The sequence below is a fragment of the Vigna unguiculata genome, chromosome 11 (assembly GCF_004118075.2).
Source record: "Vigna unguiculata cultivar IT97K-499-35 chromosome 11, ASM411807v1, whole genome shotgun sequence".
NCBI lineage: Eukaryota > Viridiplantae > Streptophyta > Magnoliopsida > Fabales > Fabaceae > Vigna > Vigna unguiculata.
Window position 1 is genome coordinate 23,357,717 of NC_040289.1, and position 15,126 is coordinate 23,372,842.

The 15,126-nt window shown below is 32.8% G+C and overlaps 1 protein-coding gene across 1 annotated transcript; it reads left to right on the forward strand.

Moving 5' to 3' along the window:
* The first annotated feature begins 830 nt into the window (after nucleotides 1-830).
* On the forward strand, nucleotides 831-7,588 carry LOC114168230 (electron transfer flavoprotein subunit alpha, mitochondrial). The gene is made up of 8 exons (XM_028052978.1): nucleotides 831-1,177; nucleotides 1,274-1,459; nucleotides 2,295-2,506; nucleotides 3,675-3,832; nucleotides 6,147-6,302; nucleotides 6,550-6,602; nucleotides 6,934-7,074; nucleotides 7,404-7,588. Exons 1-8 carry the CDS (start codon nucleotides 1,094-1,096, stop codon nucleotides 7,479-7,481), a joined length of 1,068 nt encoding a protein of 355 aa, XP_027908779.1. The 5' UTR covers nucleotides 831-1,093; the 3' UTR covers nucleotides 7,482-7,588.
* The last annotated feature ends 7,538 nt before the right edge of the window (nucleotides 7,589-15,126 follow it).

The window sequence follows — 15,126 nt, forward strand, 5'->3', positions numbered from 1 at the left end:
CATCCAACATGTTTGGGTCATCGGGCCCGTTTGGGTCGTCAGGCCCGTCTGGTTCGTCGGCCCTGTTCGGGTCGTCGGACACGTTCGGGTCTGTCCGGGTCGTCGGACACGTTCGGGTCTGTCCGGGTCGTCGGGCACGTCTGGGTCGTCGTGCCCGTCCGGATCGTCTAGAATGTGAAGTTGAGTGAGAAGAATTTCAAATTTCACCTAGTTTGATGGTATTTGAATTTATACTAATTTAGGTGATTGAAATCCTTCCAAAAAAATGCTTGCATTTGAAATGCTTTTTAATTTCTCTATCCAAACAAAACATTTCATTACAAAGAAATCTAAATTCTTCAAAAAAATAACATACTTTGAGCGTGGGGATGGAATTAGTACACAAATTTGATATTTCTTTCATCATATTAATGTTTTACATCGATATTGAAACATAAAACAACAACTTAGTTAAAATTGAAAAACTGAGTGTTTGTTAATTTTTTAAACAAAAGATCACAAAAGATATTTAGTTGTATAAGGAATCAATCAAACTAAATCCACGAGAAACACTCATATAACAAATAAAAGTAATTATTTTTGAAAAAAAAAGATAAAATGACAAGTATATTAAGAAAATCACAATCGCATTTAAACCTTAAATTATACTAAAAAAAGTTAATATATGAAAATTCTATAAATTAATTTCAACTTAGATAGACTATTATTTTTTATTTATTTCACGCTTCTAAAGATGTTTATCTAGAAATTTACCTAACCATATCCTTAATCTCAACCTAAAAAAAAAAAAAGAAAAAAAGCACGTTCGAACCTAAAATTCATTTTCTTCAACATCCTCTCTGTTTGGCAACGTTTTCGATGCAAAGGGGAGAACCTCCACCCCCTCCTCACGCACATGGCATGCTCCAAGTTATTGAAAAATCATTTAAAAACAATACAACACGTCAGCGCCATCGTTAGTTATACTTATCATAATCATCGTCTTCATCATCATCATCTTACAACTCTCCCACCTTAACACGACACCGTTTCTTTCCCTTCACCATCAGCCGCAACACATAGCAATTTTCTGCGCCACCCGCACCCTTCAGCCATGGCCGCTCGCGCGTTGCTCGGAGTGATCAAGAAACGCGCCGTTTCGTGTCCCGCATTCCGCGGCCACTACACTTTTCGACACGTAACTATTCATACCAAAAAACAAAAATGAGAGCTATTTTAGATTCATTTCTTTTTTCTGTTTGTTATGCAATTCATTGTGGTGGTGGTGTCGTAGGGTAGCACGCTCGTTGTGGCGGAACACGAAGGTGGCGTTATCAAACCCCCTTCTCTCTCTGCACTTGCCGCTGCCACGTGTCTTCCCGACACTGACTCTTCCGTTTCGGTGCTCTTGGCTGGTTCCGGTCCTTCTCTTCATCAAGCTGCTTCACACGCTGCTTCGTCCTACCCTTCAATCTCCAAGGTAACCCAAACGTTTTTTAAAAAAAAAAAATGTAATTAGGACTTTTTTTTTATACAAATTAATTCTTAAAATTAACTACCAGCTCCAAGTGGTTCTAAGTTAACCAATGGTTTGTAGTTCAAGAGTATTATACTGTTATATTTTTTTAAAGTAAAAAAATAGTAATACAATTGTTTTTTAAGGAGATAGTTTTGCGGTCAACAATAGTTTTATTTAAATTGAACAAGTTTGTCTATGAAAAAAACTATATCAGTGATTTACAAAAAAAGAATGAATCCCTGGGTTTATATATTTAAGGGGTGTTTGGGAAAGCTTATTTTTTAGATGATGAAGGGCTGTTTGGATGAGCTTCTGTATTAGAACTTTTAGGAGAAAAAAATATAAAGAAAAAAGAAATTAACTTCTTATGCATTAGCTAGCTTTAGAATCTCTATCACACGGTTTTTTCAAATTTTTATTTTTAACTCGTGCATAAACTAATTTTAACAGAAAAGTTAATTTCACTTTTTTTTGTATTTTTTTTTTCTTTTGCAAGTCTTTAAAGAGAAGCTTGTCCAAATAAACTTTGTTTTTATTTTTACTGGAACTTTCTCTTAAAAATGACTGGTTCTTTGAAATAAGTCATGTTTTGCAAATATGCTTAAGATGCTTTGGGATTCATTCATGTTTTGGTTTGGATATTTGTGTTGAGCTTGAAATGGTGATAAGGGGAAAGCAAATGTTGATTTTGTTATTGAGAAGGGGTGTGGGTTATGTTTGTGAAGATATATGTTGGAAAGGAAGGTTGAGTTTCAGGATTTTGATGGCTAGTGTGCGTGTGCTGCTTCTGGTGTAGGTGCTGGTAGCAGATTCTGATAAATTCAAAGACCCTCTGGCAGAGCCCTGGGCTAAATTAGTTCATTTGGTTCAGCAGAGTGGTGGTTACTCTCACATATTTGCTGCTGCAAATTCTTTTGGGAAAAACATAATGCCACGTGCCGCTGCTCTTTTAGGTGTTTCTCCAATTACTGATGTTACTGGAATTTCTGATTCCAATACTTTTGTAAGGTACAATGTGCTGTGTTTTATTTTTCATGTTTTAATAACTAGAACCTGGCTGTTTGCTGCAAATTGTGATGCTGGTCACCTACTATTAAATCTTTCATGGATGGATTGTACTGCTAGCTTATCTTGTACTTTTTGGTAGCATGAAATTGTTGCTTTTATTTTGTAAATTCCATGCTATTGGTTGCTTGCCTGTTGACCAAGATTCCCTGTTGGGTATTGTCATCATGTGAGGTATTGACTGTTTAAGCCATTGTAATGATGGGGCCATAGTACTGTTATTCTAGCCTTTGCAATGCTGCACTCATGTTCATATCATGGATTTCATGGAAGATCTCTCTGATTTTGGACTGTATCTAAAAAGAAACTTTTTTGCCATTTAGTCCACTCCAATGTATATAGCATGCTTCTGAATTTTTAAGGCTTTTAGAGTATGAATGATAAAATTACCACAGATGCATCAGATTCTTAATCTTAATTACTGTCTTATATTATGCGTGATTGGAAAGATTATTTGCGTAACAATATTAGAAATGCCAGGCTGGGAAGATTAACTTTTGCTGCCTTAGCTATGAACCTCAGCATGTTTCACTTGGTCACAGTTTTAGTACAATCGACTTTTCTTCAGCTCAGTAATCAATGCTGTTAATAGTTTTGTCATTCTTTTTTTTTTCATGATTATTAAAAGTATTTATAAACAAAGCATTGACTGCTTAGAGATCTTATAGTAAATTGAAGTCCATAGAGAGTGAGTAGACAGCTGAAAAACTTGGATTATCTTCGACTTTTGAATTCTGGGAAGGTATTGCAATCAGAGTATATATGCTATGGATAACTTCAGGCTCTGGATAATAAGACATCAGAATAGATATGAGCTAGTGATAATCCTGATTCGTAGGTGTGACTGAAGTGATACAGTATGGATGGTGGTTCATGCATATAAGGAATTTTTTTTCTTGAAATAAATTTAAAATAAATGAGTTTGCATGTGGTAAGGCGTGTTTATAGTTAAAGAGATAGGGATGTATCTCTTTTTCCTTTTTGTTGCTTTAGCAGCTGATTATTCACACTTGTAAGTGAGTAATTCATTATTATCCTGCTTCTATCTCAAGTATGAATACATGATGGGTTCTTTTTCTAACTAAATGAGAGATTTTGATTTCTTGTATAGGCCAATATATGCTGGAAATGCACTTTGTACTGTTCGATATACTGGTGCCAGTCCTTGTATATTAACAATTAGATCCACGTCTTTTCCTGCTCTTCAGAAGTCAGTTGACTCTAATGAGGCTTCAATATCCCAGGTTGACCTTTCAACCTTGGACGAAGGTCTGTTATTTTGTTTCTGGTGCATGTACATTTTATTTTATGAAAAATTGAAAAAGACAAAAGTACACTTTTGTTGTGAATAGGGGATTATTGGGATAAAAATATTAACATCTCTATAGTAATTAGAAAAAATATTTTAGCTGATTTCAATTTCCTTTTTTAAGAGTGTGATTGTTACAAATAGAGGAGTTGAGAATGTAATTATTGGAATTGTAATTAATAAAATATTTCTTTCTTCTCTCTCATTATTCAAGTTGGTATAGAGTTCCCGATCTTGGGATTCTGTTATTGATGTCACCACTGCTGCTGACTAGGGGAAACAACCAGTGTCATAGCTGTCCTCCTCAAAGAGAGTGGTGAAAGTTTGTGTTTTTTTCTTAATGGCTAAGGTGAAATTTACTTCTATGGGTCTCAATAGTCTTCAAAATGTGGCGAGTCCCTATTGGTTTCATGGCTTAAATTATTGACAGTGGAGTAACATTTGAAGTACTCTAAAAGGACGATCAAGATTAGACCACATTAATGGTGGAGGACTAAGACGAAATGACCCTAATTTTGAGATTTGGGATAATGAACATTCACTAATCAAAACCTGGATGTAGCATTGCATGGTCCTTGAGATAAGGCAAAATTATATGCTTTATCTTCTGCTAAAGAATTGGAATGACCTAAATATGCTTTGAGAAAGGATTTTTTTTTTTGTTATGACATTGAAAGAGGAAGAATCTTTCAAAATTTCTGCATGGTCTGAGTCATGAATATGACCTAATGAGGGTACAAATTCTAGGGAAAGAAAAAATTCTTTCTCTATCAAAAGGGCTCTTTATTGTCAAGGTAGAAGAGACTTGGAGGGTTGTCATTCTTAATGATGGAACCTCCAACATAAGCTCTACCATGACAATAGAAAAGGTTTGTTGGATCAAGTAGCCCAAACACCATGATTTGATTGTAACTTGACTCATTTGTTTGATCTACACCACGGGATAATTAATGCCACTTCCAATAATGGGGTTGTCAAGGGATCAAACACTAGAGGAAAGTCTACAACAAATGGCAACCAAGTAGAATATTATTCATACAGTCAAAGATATGGGCATACTAAAGAAACTTTGCTTCAAACTCCATGAGAGAGACGAAGTACTAGAATGCATAGGAAGCAACCTCACAAAAATGGGCAGGTAAAACTATTTTAGAATGCGAAGAAGCAAACAACCAAATGTTCCTTCTCAAATAGAGTAATGATGGAATCAATGATTGGATTGTGTACCTTGTCCATGAGGTAAGAGTTCTTTCAATACAATTGGGCATGTACCTCAAAATATTTTGATTCTTGATACAAGAACAACATATCACAGGACTCTTTTTCTTTTTCCTTTGCTTTTCAATTCATATGTTAAAATCAATAAAGAACAACTCATCACTGTTGCAAATGGTGATAGTATACTCATGCAGATTTGGGAATATAATATTAAAATCATCTATTGAAGTAATGCATGTTTTATATGACCCGTAACTGACCAATTTATCTTACCTCTATACAAAAACTTACAAAAAATTTAATTGTTCAATATTGTTTCTCTCCTTTTACTATATCTTCTAGGACCTTGCCCCGAGGAAGATGATTGTAGTTGTTGAGGAGCAAAATGGGTTGTGTTAGAGTCCAATGACCTAAACAAAAGAAGAGAAGTCGTAAGTCAAAGAGCAATAACAAAAGCATGGGCAAATTCCTACGTATGGCTTCATCATAGAAAACTTGGACATCCCTCATTTAGTGTTATCAAATCTTTGTTCCTTCATTTGTTTACAAAAGAGTATTGAATCTTTGAATCTCGAGAGAGGTCTAGTAGTTACAATCCGTGTCCCTTGAGGACTTCAATTAGCAAACATCTTCACTAAGGAACTTCTTCAAGGAAGATTCCAATATCTTGTAGGCAAGTTGAGAATGATCAATATTTAGTTACCAGCTTGAAGGAGAGGATTGTGAAAGATTATTGGGATAAAAATATCTTAATATCTACACATTCATTTCAGCTTATTTTCATTTTCTTTTTCAAGAGGGTTATTGCTATAAATAGAGAAGTTGAGAATGTAATTATCAAATTATAACTAATAAAATATTTACTTTCTCTCTCTATATTATCCATTGATAATATAAATCCTGCTTGGATGCTAAAAGAGCAATAGTTTAATAATATCACACATAATTAGTCTTAGTCATCTATATCTCTGTTTTATCAATTACCACTTTGATACTTAAGTACTTGAACCTCCATCTTTGTGAAAGAATCTTAAATTGTTCTCTTTCGTTGGGCAGATCTGGGAAGGTCTACATATATATCACAAAGTTCTCAGGATGATGAAAGACCAGATCTTGGGAATGCACGGATTGTAGTTACTGGTGGCCGAGCACTAAAGAGCGCTGAGAACTTCAAATTGATAGAAGCTCTTGCCGAGAAACTTGGTGCTGCTGGTATTATTTTCTATATATGCTATTACGACAGTTATTTTAATGGCTACAGACTTGTTATTTCTGTTTTTGCAGGATTAATATGCTTCCTGATTTAAATTCCTAGGTTATTGATAGGATGGAAAATCTCTTAGTATCTAAATCCTTGTCTTTACAGATGATGGCTGGTTTCACTGTCATCAGCTTTTACATTTTATTCTCTGTTATATGAATTAAATAGAATCTGCTAACTTCGTTCTCCCTTGCGTAGTTGGTGCCACTCGTGCTGCCGTGGATGCAGGATATGTTCCTAATGAACTCCAGGTGACAATTTTACTTCCTTTCAAGATTAACCTCCGACCAGACATACTCTTGCACACACGAAAGCAAAGCTGAACAAGAAAAAAAATAATGTAGTCTCATATTCCTCTTTTTACAGCATTGGCTCCCCTGATTACTCTGCTAATGCAACAGAGACAGAATTTTAGAGTTCACATTTCAATTGAATGCATTGAATGACGAACATACACTTTTTTGTTTTCTATACATGCGTGTAATGGGCGTTGGATTGAATCTCAGTGAGCACTTTAACTTCTATTCATGACATAATATAGTGTTCTCATGTCCATGTTTCCTTTTGAAATTTGATATGTAGGTAGGGCAAACTGGAAAGATAGTTGCCCCTGAGCTCTATATGGCTTTTGGTGTATCTGGAGCTATTCAACACTTGGCAGGGATGAGGGATTCCAAAGTCATTGTTGCTGTGAACAATGATGCCGATGCTCCTATATTTCAGGTAATGGCTCTCTTTTAAATTGATCAAGCCACTCTATTTCAAAGTAATTGCCACTAAGAAGTTTTACACTGTTTCTAATTTTCAGTTGCTTTAAAAAAACCAAAAGAGGTGAGTAATGAGAGAGCGCATTAATGTAGTGTAAATCCTAAAATACTGAAATTAGGAGTTTCTGATGATGAGTTTCTTAAGCAAAATTTTAAATGAAAACAAAAACAAATTTAAGATAGAGAGTATTTAAGGTGAATGAAACTTATACACTATATTGGCCACAAACCATTGGAAGAAGAAAACCGTTTTGACTAATTTATGTGATGTGTGTTGAATTGCAGGTCGCCGATTATGGACTTGTTGGAGATCTGTTTGAGGTGATACCAGAGTTACTGGAGAAGCTTCCTGAGAAAAAGTAAAAAGCGTAACACATGCGTCTGATATGTACTGTATGGTTGCAGAATGTATCATTCTTGGAACCTCAAAATTGCATTTGTTTAAATAAGAAGAAAATGAGGTTTATACATGGACTACTGCAATATATCCGATACAAATAGTACTAAAACCACTTCACGTATTTACCAAACTACGTATTGGGATGAAAAGGAGCATAGAATACTTTATCTCCAAATGAATTTTTGCTGAAATTAATTGAAAAAAAATGTTATCAAACCTATGAGATATCAACTTTAGTCAAGTAGTCTTAACATGAATTTGAGAAGTAGAGTATAAAGAATTTTAATTTCTTATTTTTTTATAGTAAAATTTAAACTTATATAACTTTTAATAATTAAATTAATTTTTATAATTTAAGGTATTTTTTTATTAAACATCATTTTTGGTGGAGCATTGTAAATTTTTATGAAGATAACTTATTCTTTTTAGATTACGTCCAAATACACGGTAGAGTTTCTTGAAATAACATAATATTACGTTCTTTTAGCAAATATGCTAATTTTAGAGAGTTAATTTGTAGTCATCAATACGATGAAGAGAGTGTAAGAGAAGATGAGTTGTTATTATGTTTTTTAATGGTTAAATAATTTCAGAGGTTTCTATTTTTGTTGCGAAATCTCAAGTAGGTTTTTCCATTTTTATTTGACTCAATTGAGTTCCTATTTTTGAGAATTTGTTGCAATCAGTTCCTGTCTGTTAGTTGTTCAGTAACGGTGTTAATTATGTATCACATGTGGTTTTTTTAATTTTTTTAATTTTTTTTAATTTTTTTAATATTTTTTAAAAATAAAAAATAAAATTGTCACATGTCAATCTGTCATTGTGCCACGTGGCAGAGACGATGTGATGTGGCAGTGCCACGTGTCACTATTGGATGTCAAAAGTCTCAATGTAGTCTCTGTATTTGTTATTTTGTCTCAATCTGGTCCCAATTTTTTTAAAACTGAATCAATTTCATCCCTATATCAAATTTAGTTTTTATATAAATTTACAATGGTATTTTTATTATAATTGATATTTTTAACAAAATTAAGTTTATTTAAATGTATATTTTGCATTGAACTTTATTTAAATATTGTTTCAAATATTTATATATCAATAATTTATAGATAGACAAATGTTAGAATTGTTATAATTTTTTTTTAAATTTTATATTTGAATTTATAAAGTTTTTATTTTTAAAGCAACTCTAACATTTATCTTTAAATTATGTATATATAAATATTTAAAATAAAATTTAAATAAATATAAGTGAAAAATATACATTTAAATAAATTTAATTTTGTTAAAAATATCAACTATAATAAAAATACCATTGTAAAATTTATATAAAATTTAAATTTGATACAAGATGAAATTGATTCAGTTTTAACAAAATTGGGACCAAATTAAGACAAAATAACAAATATAGGGACTACATTGAGACTTTTCGCATCCAATAGTGACACGTGGCACTACCACATCACATTGTCTCTGCCACGTGGCACAATGTTAGATTGACACGTGGCAATTTTATTTTTTTAAAAAAATTATAAAAAAAATTAAAAATTAAAAAAACAATTAAAAAAATTAAAAAAACCACGTGCTGACACGTGGCACATAATTAGCACCGTCACTGGACAACTAACGGAAAGGAACTGATTGCAACGAATTTTCAAAAGTAGGAACTCAATTGAGTCAAATAAAAATAGGGAGACCTACTTGAGATTTCGCTACAAAAATGGGGACCTCTGGAATGATTTAACCTTTTTTAATCATGATAAGTTGTAAATAATAGGTTTAAATGCTTTTTTATCAAGTTTGTTTAATTTGTTTTTTTTTCTCTTTTTTTTTGCGTTCAATTTGGTCCTTGATTTGTTAAATTATATCTAATTTTGTTTTTTTTTTGTTGATGTCGTTTAAATTGAAAACGACAAAGTGTACATGTCGACACTGTAGACCATTTTAGTTATGATTGCTTTACTCATGACGGTTTGTGTTTTGTTCAAATAATTCCATAGTTTTAGTTAAATTTGTTCAATTTAGTTTCATCCTCCACTTCATTACCATTTATCTCCACCACTTCATCATGACCCTCAGCATCATTCTTTCATTACCTTTACCTTCCATTTCATGACACTTCACCACTGTCACCGCCACCATTACCGCTGACAAATAAACTCGTCCCCGTAGGTATTGTCATAACTCGTCCCCATTTTGATTGGGAATCCCTGTATTAACAGGGTATGAGTATGGAGAATCCCCGACTATTTCAATTGGGTATAGGGATGTGCATGAAGATGTACATATCTGCCCCGTCCTCGTCCCTGTACCTGCCATAATACCCTTCCCTATCATATTCTCATATCCATTTAAATTATTATTATTATTATATATACTACTACAAACTTTCTATTTTTTATTTCTTTTAATTGTTTGGTTTGTCATAAAATTCATTTGCATCTCCAATATATTTTTTATTTTATCCTAACCTTTATGCAATTATGTTCAAATGATATATGTCATTTAAATAATTTTGTCTCACATTTGAATACTTCTATTTTTTTTAATATTTTTATGTATTTATATTTTCCTTTAACATGAAAATGTTTAACACTCTTAATTTAAGTGTTCTATAGCATAACCTTTCATTTACTAGGTAATATAAAAAAATTTATCTTCTTTACTCTATTATTACTAATTTTTGTTTCATTTGAAAAACTATTTTTGTTTTGCTAAAATAACTTTCTTTATTTCTCAACCATTGATTATGTTGATATTTAAAAAGTTTTCTTAGATCTCTACAGTATTTTTCATTTTATCATACCCTTAATTAGACATTTGTTTTCCTTTGTGTGATTCCATTCAACAATCTATCAAATTGTTTCTAAGACACAGATTTGATAATTATTTAATACTTTTATTTGTTGTTTGTTTTTATCATGAAGAATACTATTTTGATATATTTTATATAATTATTTTTTATTTTCTAACTCATTATCATACTGTAATTTTGTCACTATAATTGTATAAATAAATTTTATTTACTATAATATAAAATTTAATGTAATTACCATAAATTTCTTTTTATCACCATCCAACATATATTGAAGTTGAAAAAAAAAATACTATCTATGTTAAAATTTTATTATTATTAGTTTAATCTTTGTTCTTTGCGTGATTTTGATCAAGTGACGTATTATAACTTTTATTAGTGTATAAAAAAGATTTGTTAGAATTTAAAAAATTGAACTAAAAAGACCTTTAAAATATATTTTAATTTGAATATTTGTTTTTCTTTTATACTTTTTAAGAATATTTTAAATTTTATCGACTACGTTTCATTAATGTTTGCAAATTTAATAAATGTTTTGATTCTCATAAAATTTTATTTGATATTCTAATTTGAAATGTATACAATTATAATTTCATTTTAATCGAAGAACCAACCCTCCTCTTAATATTAAATATTTGATGATTTATATTTCCTTTACTGTAATTTTTTATTATTTCATAAAAATTAATTAATTAATATTGAAATAGTAAGAAAGTGGGTACGAATATGGGTACAAGTATATACCCGTTACTTGATGGGTATGAGAATGAGACAAAAGTTTGATACCTGTTGGGTTTGGGCATGAGGATGAAGATGAATTTTTTCGATAGGAATGAGTATGGAATAGCGAAACACATATCTGCCCCGCCCCATTGCCATCCCTAGCCACCATTGTCGTTGCCACCATCACAACCAAATTAAAACCACCACTATTATCCTCAACCACCACTACCACAACCACAACCACCACCACACTAAAATCATTGCCACTACCAAACTAAACCCACAATGACCACCACATTAAAACAATAACCACCACCACAACCACCCTACAACCACTAACATAACCACCCTTACAACCACCACCACCACCACACACTACTGCATTTACTAGCTTCAGTAACATTGGCTTAGTTACATTTACTAAAAGTGTTATTGTATATATACTATGGTAACATTTTCTTAAAAATGTTACTATATATACTATGGTAATATTTTCTTAAAAATGTTACTGAAAATAATATTAAAGTAATATTATAACATTTTTAAAAACATCATAAAAAACCAACGACTAGAAGATCTACAATCTCCTCCTTTCAATAGAGAATAGGAAGGAAGGTGTCGTTTTTCATGGTTTACCGAATGGTGAATCTTGTTGAGAGGTAGTAAAACCAATCTTTAGTTGTATCTTGTAGAGTAAAAGGAATTTTTTTTTATCATTAAGTTCTCTAACGAAGAATTGGGAGGTGTCATGTTTTCACATAACATATGGAATTCTTTTAAATGTTTATGAGGATCTTAACCTACTAATCCATGGAATTTTTGCAAAGACTATACTAGACTCAATTGTAGTTCACACTCATCATCTAGGTCATTAGAGGTGGCTAAATGTCTAATGGTTCTTTCCCCCCATGGTGTTTGGGTTTGGGTTAGGAAAAGGATCAGAAAATATATTTATCACCAGTCCTTATGACGGTGGTTTAGTTTTAGTGGTGGCCTTAGTTGATGAAGAAGTCCCCTTAGTAGAACAACCAAATTGTAATCTTTTGCGCAATTTATGCAAGTTTCACTCAACTTCTGGGTCAATTTGATGAAGTTCACTTGAGTTGGCTCGAGTCATGCACTACATACTCCACTAAAGATTTTCACTATTTTTTATTTCTGCATTTTTTTTCTCTTTTCTTTTTGTTCTTATTTTAGAGAAAGGTTTCTAAAAAGAAATAGGTTAAGATGTTGTCAGTTTTACTGCTAGGAAAGAAAGGTTTGTCAAATGGACAACTTAAGTACCAAGTCTTTCCTTGGTTAAGTATCCTCAACTAGTCTAAACATTTTCTCAAAAGAAATCCTTAATTAAGAACAAAAAATTGTGGATGCTAATTTTGAACAAATAAAATAGCTAAAGATTACAAAAACTAGATTAAATGTATAAGCATTATTAAACACATAAAAATAAAGAAGAAAAATTTACTAATTAAAATAAAAGAAAAAAACCCAAAATATTAATAATACTAACTGTGTTCTCCAACAATGATGTCAAATTTGATAAGTTCTTGTTGACACTATGAAATTAATACTACTTAAATATAGAAACTTCAATATTTCTATGATAGTAGCTAAAAGATTAGAAAGGGCAAACTAACCCAAAATCGTCTCCGAACAAACAAAAAATTGATTTCTGACAAATTAATTCTTATAAACCTGCACTAATAGTTAGGAAAACACAATACAAATAATAAAAGGGAAAGGTAAATAAAATAAAGAACTAACCTAAAACTAAAGTCAAACACACGCCTAATGCAATTAAAATGAATAAAAGTGAATGAGATGCAAAAATATGCAAAAGATTATATGCCTAAAAATCAAGAAAGAATCACCTAACCTTGTGTTTGGATAGAGCATTTCAACAATGCTCAGAAATGGAAATGCTTTGTATTTTAATTGCTTGCAATTAAATTCCCTTCATTTTCTAAATAACTTGTTTCGATAAAAAAAATTAAAATACCTTACATTTCAATTTCTTGTTTGGAAAAAACAATTGAATTTCTTGTGAGATAAAATTTAATTTTTACAATATTTATTTTAGGCTTAATTATGTTTTGACTTCATGATAAATTGGAAACGAGCTCGGCGACCTAAATGGGCCGGGCTGACCTGACTACCCAACCAGATTGGTCTGACGCGACGACCTAGATAGGATAGGCTAGTCGAGAAACCCAGACAGGCCGAGTCAGCCTGATGATCCAAACAGGCCTAACCGTCCATACAGGCTACACATGTCTTGGTTTTCGAGCTCGCCCGGCCCGTCTAGGTCACCATGCCCTTTTAGATCGTCAAGTCTATGGACCAATTTGTGCTGTCAGGCCTGATGAAGGATTATGTTTTTTCCTTTTAAGATTATTGAATATGGTGTGAGTTGATTAAGAAAGCTAAGTGAAATCCCCACTGGACATTAAGATAGCAAGCTATCTAGATGTGAAGGTTCCTTTCACAAAGCACAAGAGAAGAAGATGATGGATTGATTCAAAACAAAAAGGAAATGGAAAGCACATAAACCATAGAAAACCAAGAACAATTAAAGGAAGAAGAAAACATAAAATGGAAAGGAAAGAAATGGTAAAAATGTGAGAAGCACGCCACTACAAGGCTAGGCTAGAAGCCATGGCAACCTTGAAGATGAGTGGATGTGTGCCGCCACTTGCTATGCAAGATAAGGCTTAAAAGTATTCACTCCCAAGGGAGGAAACTCTCACAAATGGTTGAGACACAAAAGTGTTTTTACTTCAAAATGTTCAACCCTTTTACATGTCTAGGAGCACCCCTTATATAGAAGAATTTATGGGCCTCTAAGCAAATAAAAGATACCTAAGGATGTCTCTACAAAAACCTAACTCTAGCTTCTAGAAACTAGGTCAAATAAGGTTACAAAAATGAGAGATAAAAGAGCCAACTATGGTGTGTGCTAGGGTAATTTCGTTCTAGCACAAAAGAAGACAAAGAATGTGTCTCATATGTCTCCAAAAAGTGGTTAAAGTGTGCTAAAAACAAAGGAGACCAAAGGTACATAGGTACACTTATTTTATGCCTTTTACTTTATGCTTTATGCCTTTGCTTTACTCTCTCATCCACATCATTTATGCTCCCCAATCCCCATGCGCCACCTAGCATTTCTTTCTTACTCCTAATTAACCTACAAAGCAAATAAACATAGATTAGCATGTTGGCTTAATTCAAGTCAACTATAGTCAACTTGTCAAACCTAGTCAAAGGTCAACAAGTCAACTAAAGTTAAATCAACTAAGTCAACTTTGGGAATCAAAAATAAAAAACACAAATGAAAGGAATGAAGGATTAGTGAACTTCCTTTCTAAACATGCTTAGTCTTCTTAAGCATGTGCCTCCATCCTTGGTTGGGGCCAATCCTTCATCAAGGCCAGCCGGGTACGTCTGGGTTGTTTGACCTACTCCACACATTTGGGTCATCGGACCCAACTAGCTTGTGTGGGTCGTTAGGCTTGCCCGACTTGTTTGGGTCGTCGCGTCCGCCCGATTCGTTTATGTCGTCAGGCCAACCTGACCCATCTAGGTCATCGAGCCCGCTTAGTTTGTGTGGGTCATAGGGCCCGCCCGACCTGTTTAGTTCATTGGGTTCACCTGATCCATTTGTGTCGTCGGGCCAGTCGAGTCCATCTGGGTTGCGGGGCGCCGGGCCCACCCGACAGGTCTGGCTCGTCGAGTCATCGGTTTAGCTCGTCGAGCCCGCCTCTAGACTGGATCAAATTGACACCTCTACCAAAGAGTCTAGAATGTCAGGTTGAGTGAGAAGAATTTCAAATTTCACCTATTTTGAGAGTATTTGAATTTCTACTAATTTAGCTAATTGAAATCCTTTAAAAAGAATGTTTGCATTTGAAATGCTTTTTAATTTCTCTATCCAAACAAAACATTTTATTATAAAGAAATTTAAATTCTTCAAAAAAATGAATTGTTTATTAAAATACTCTATCCAAACACACCACAAGACTATTAGATAAAAATAATGGATTTTTTATATGCAAAATATGATTAATGAATTA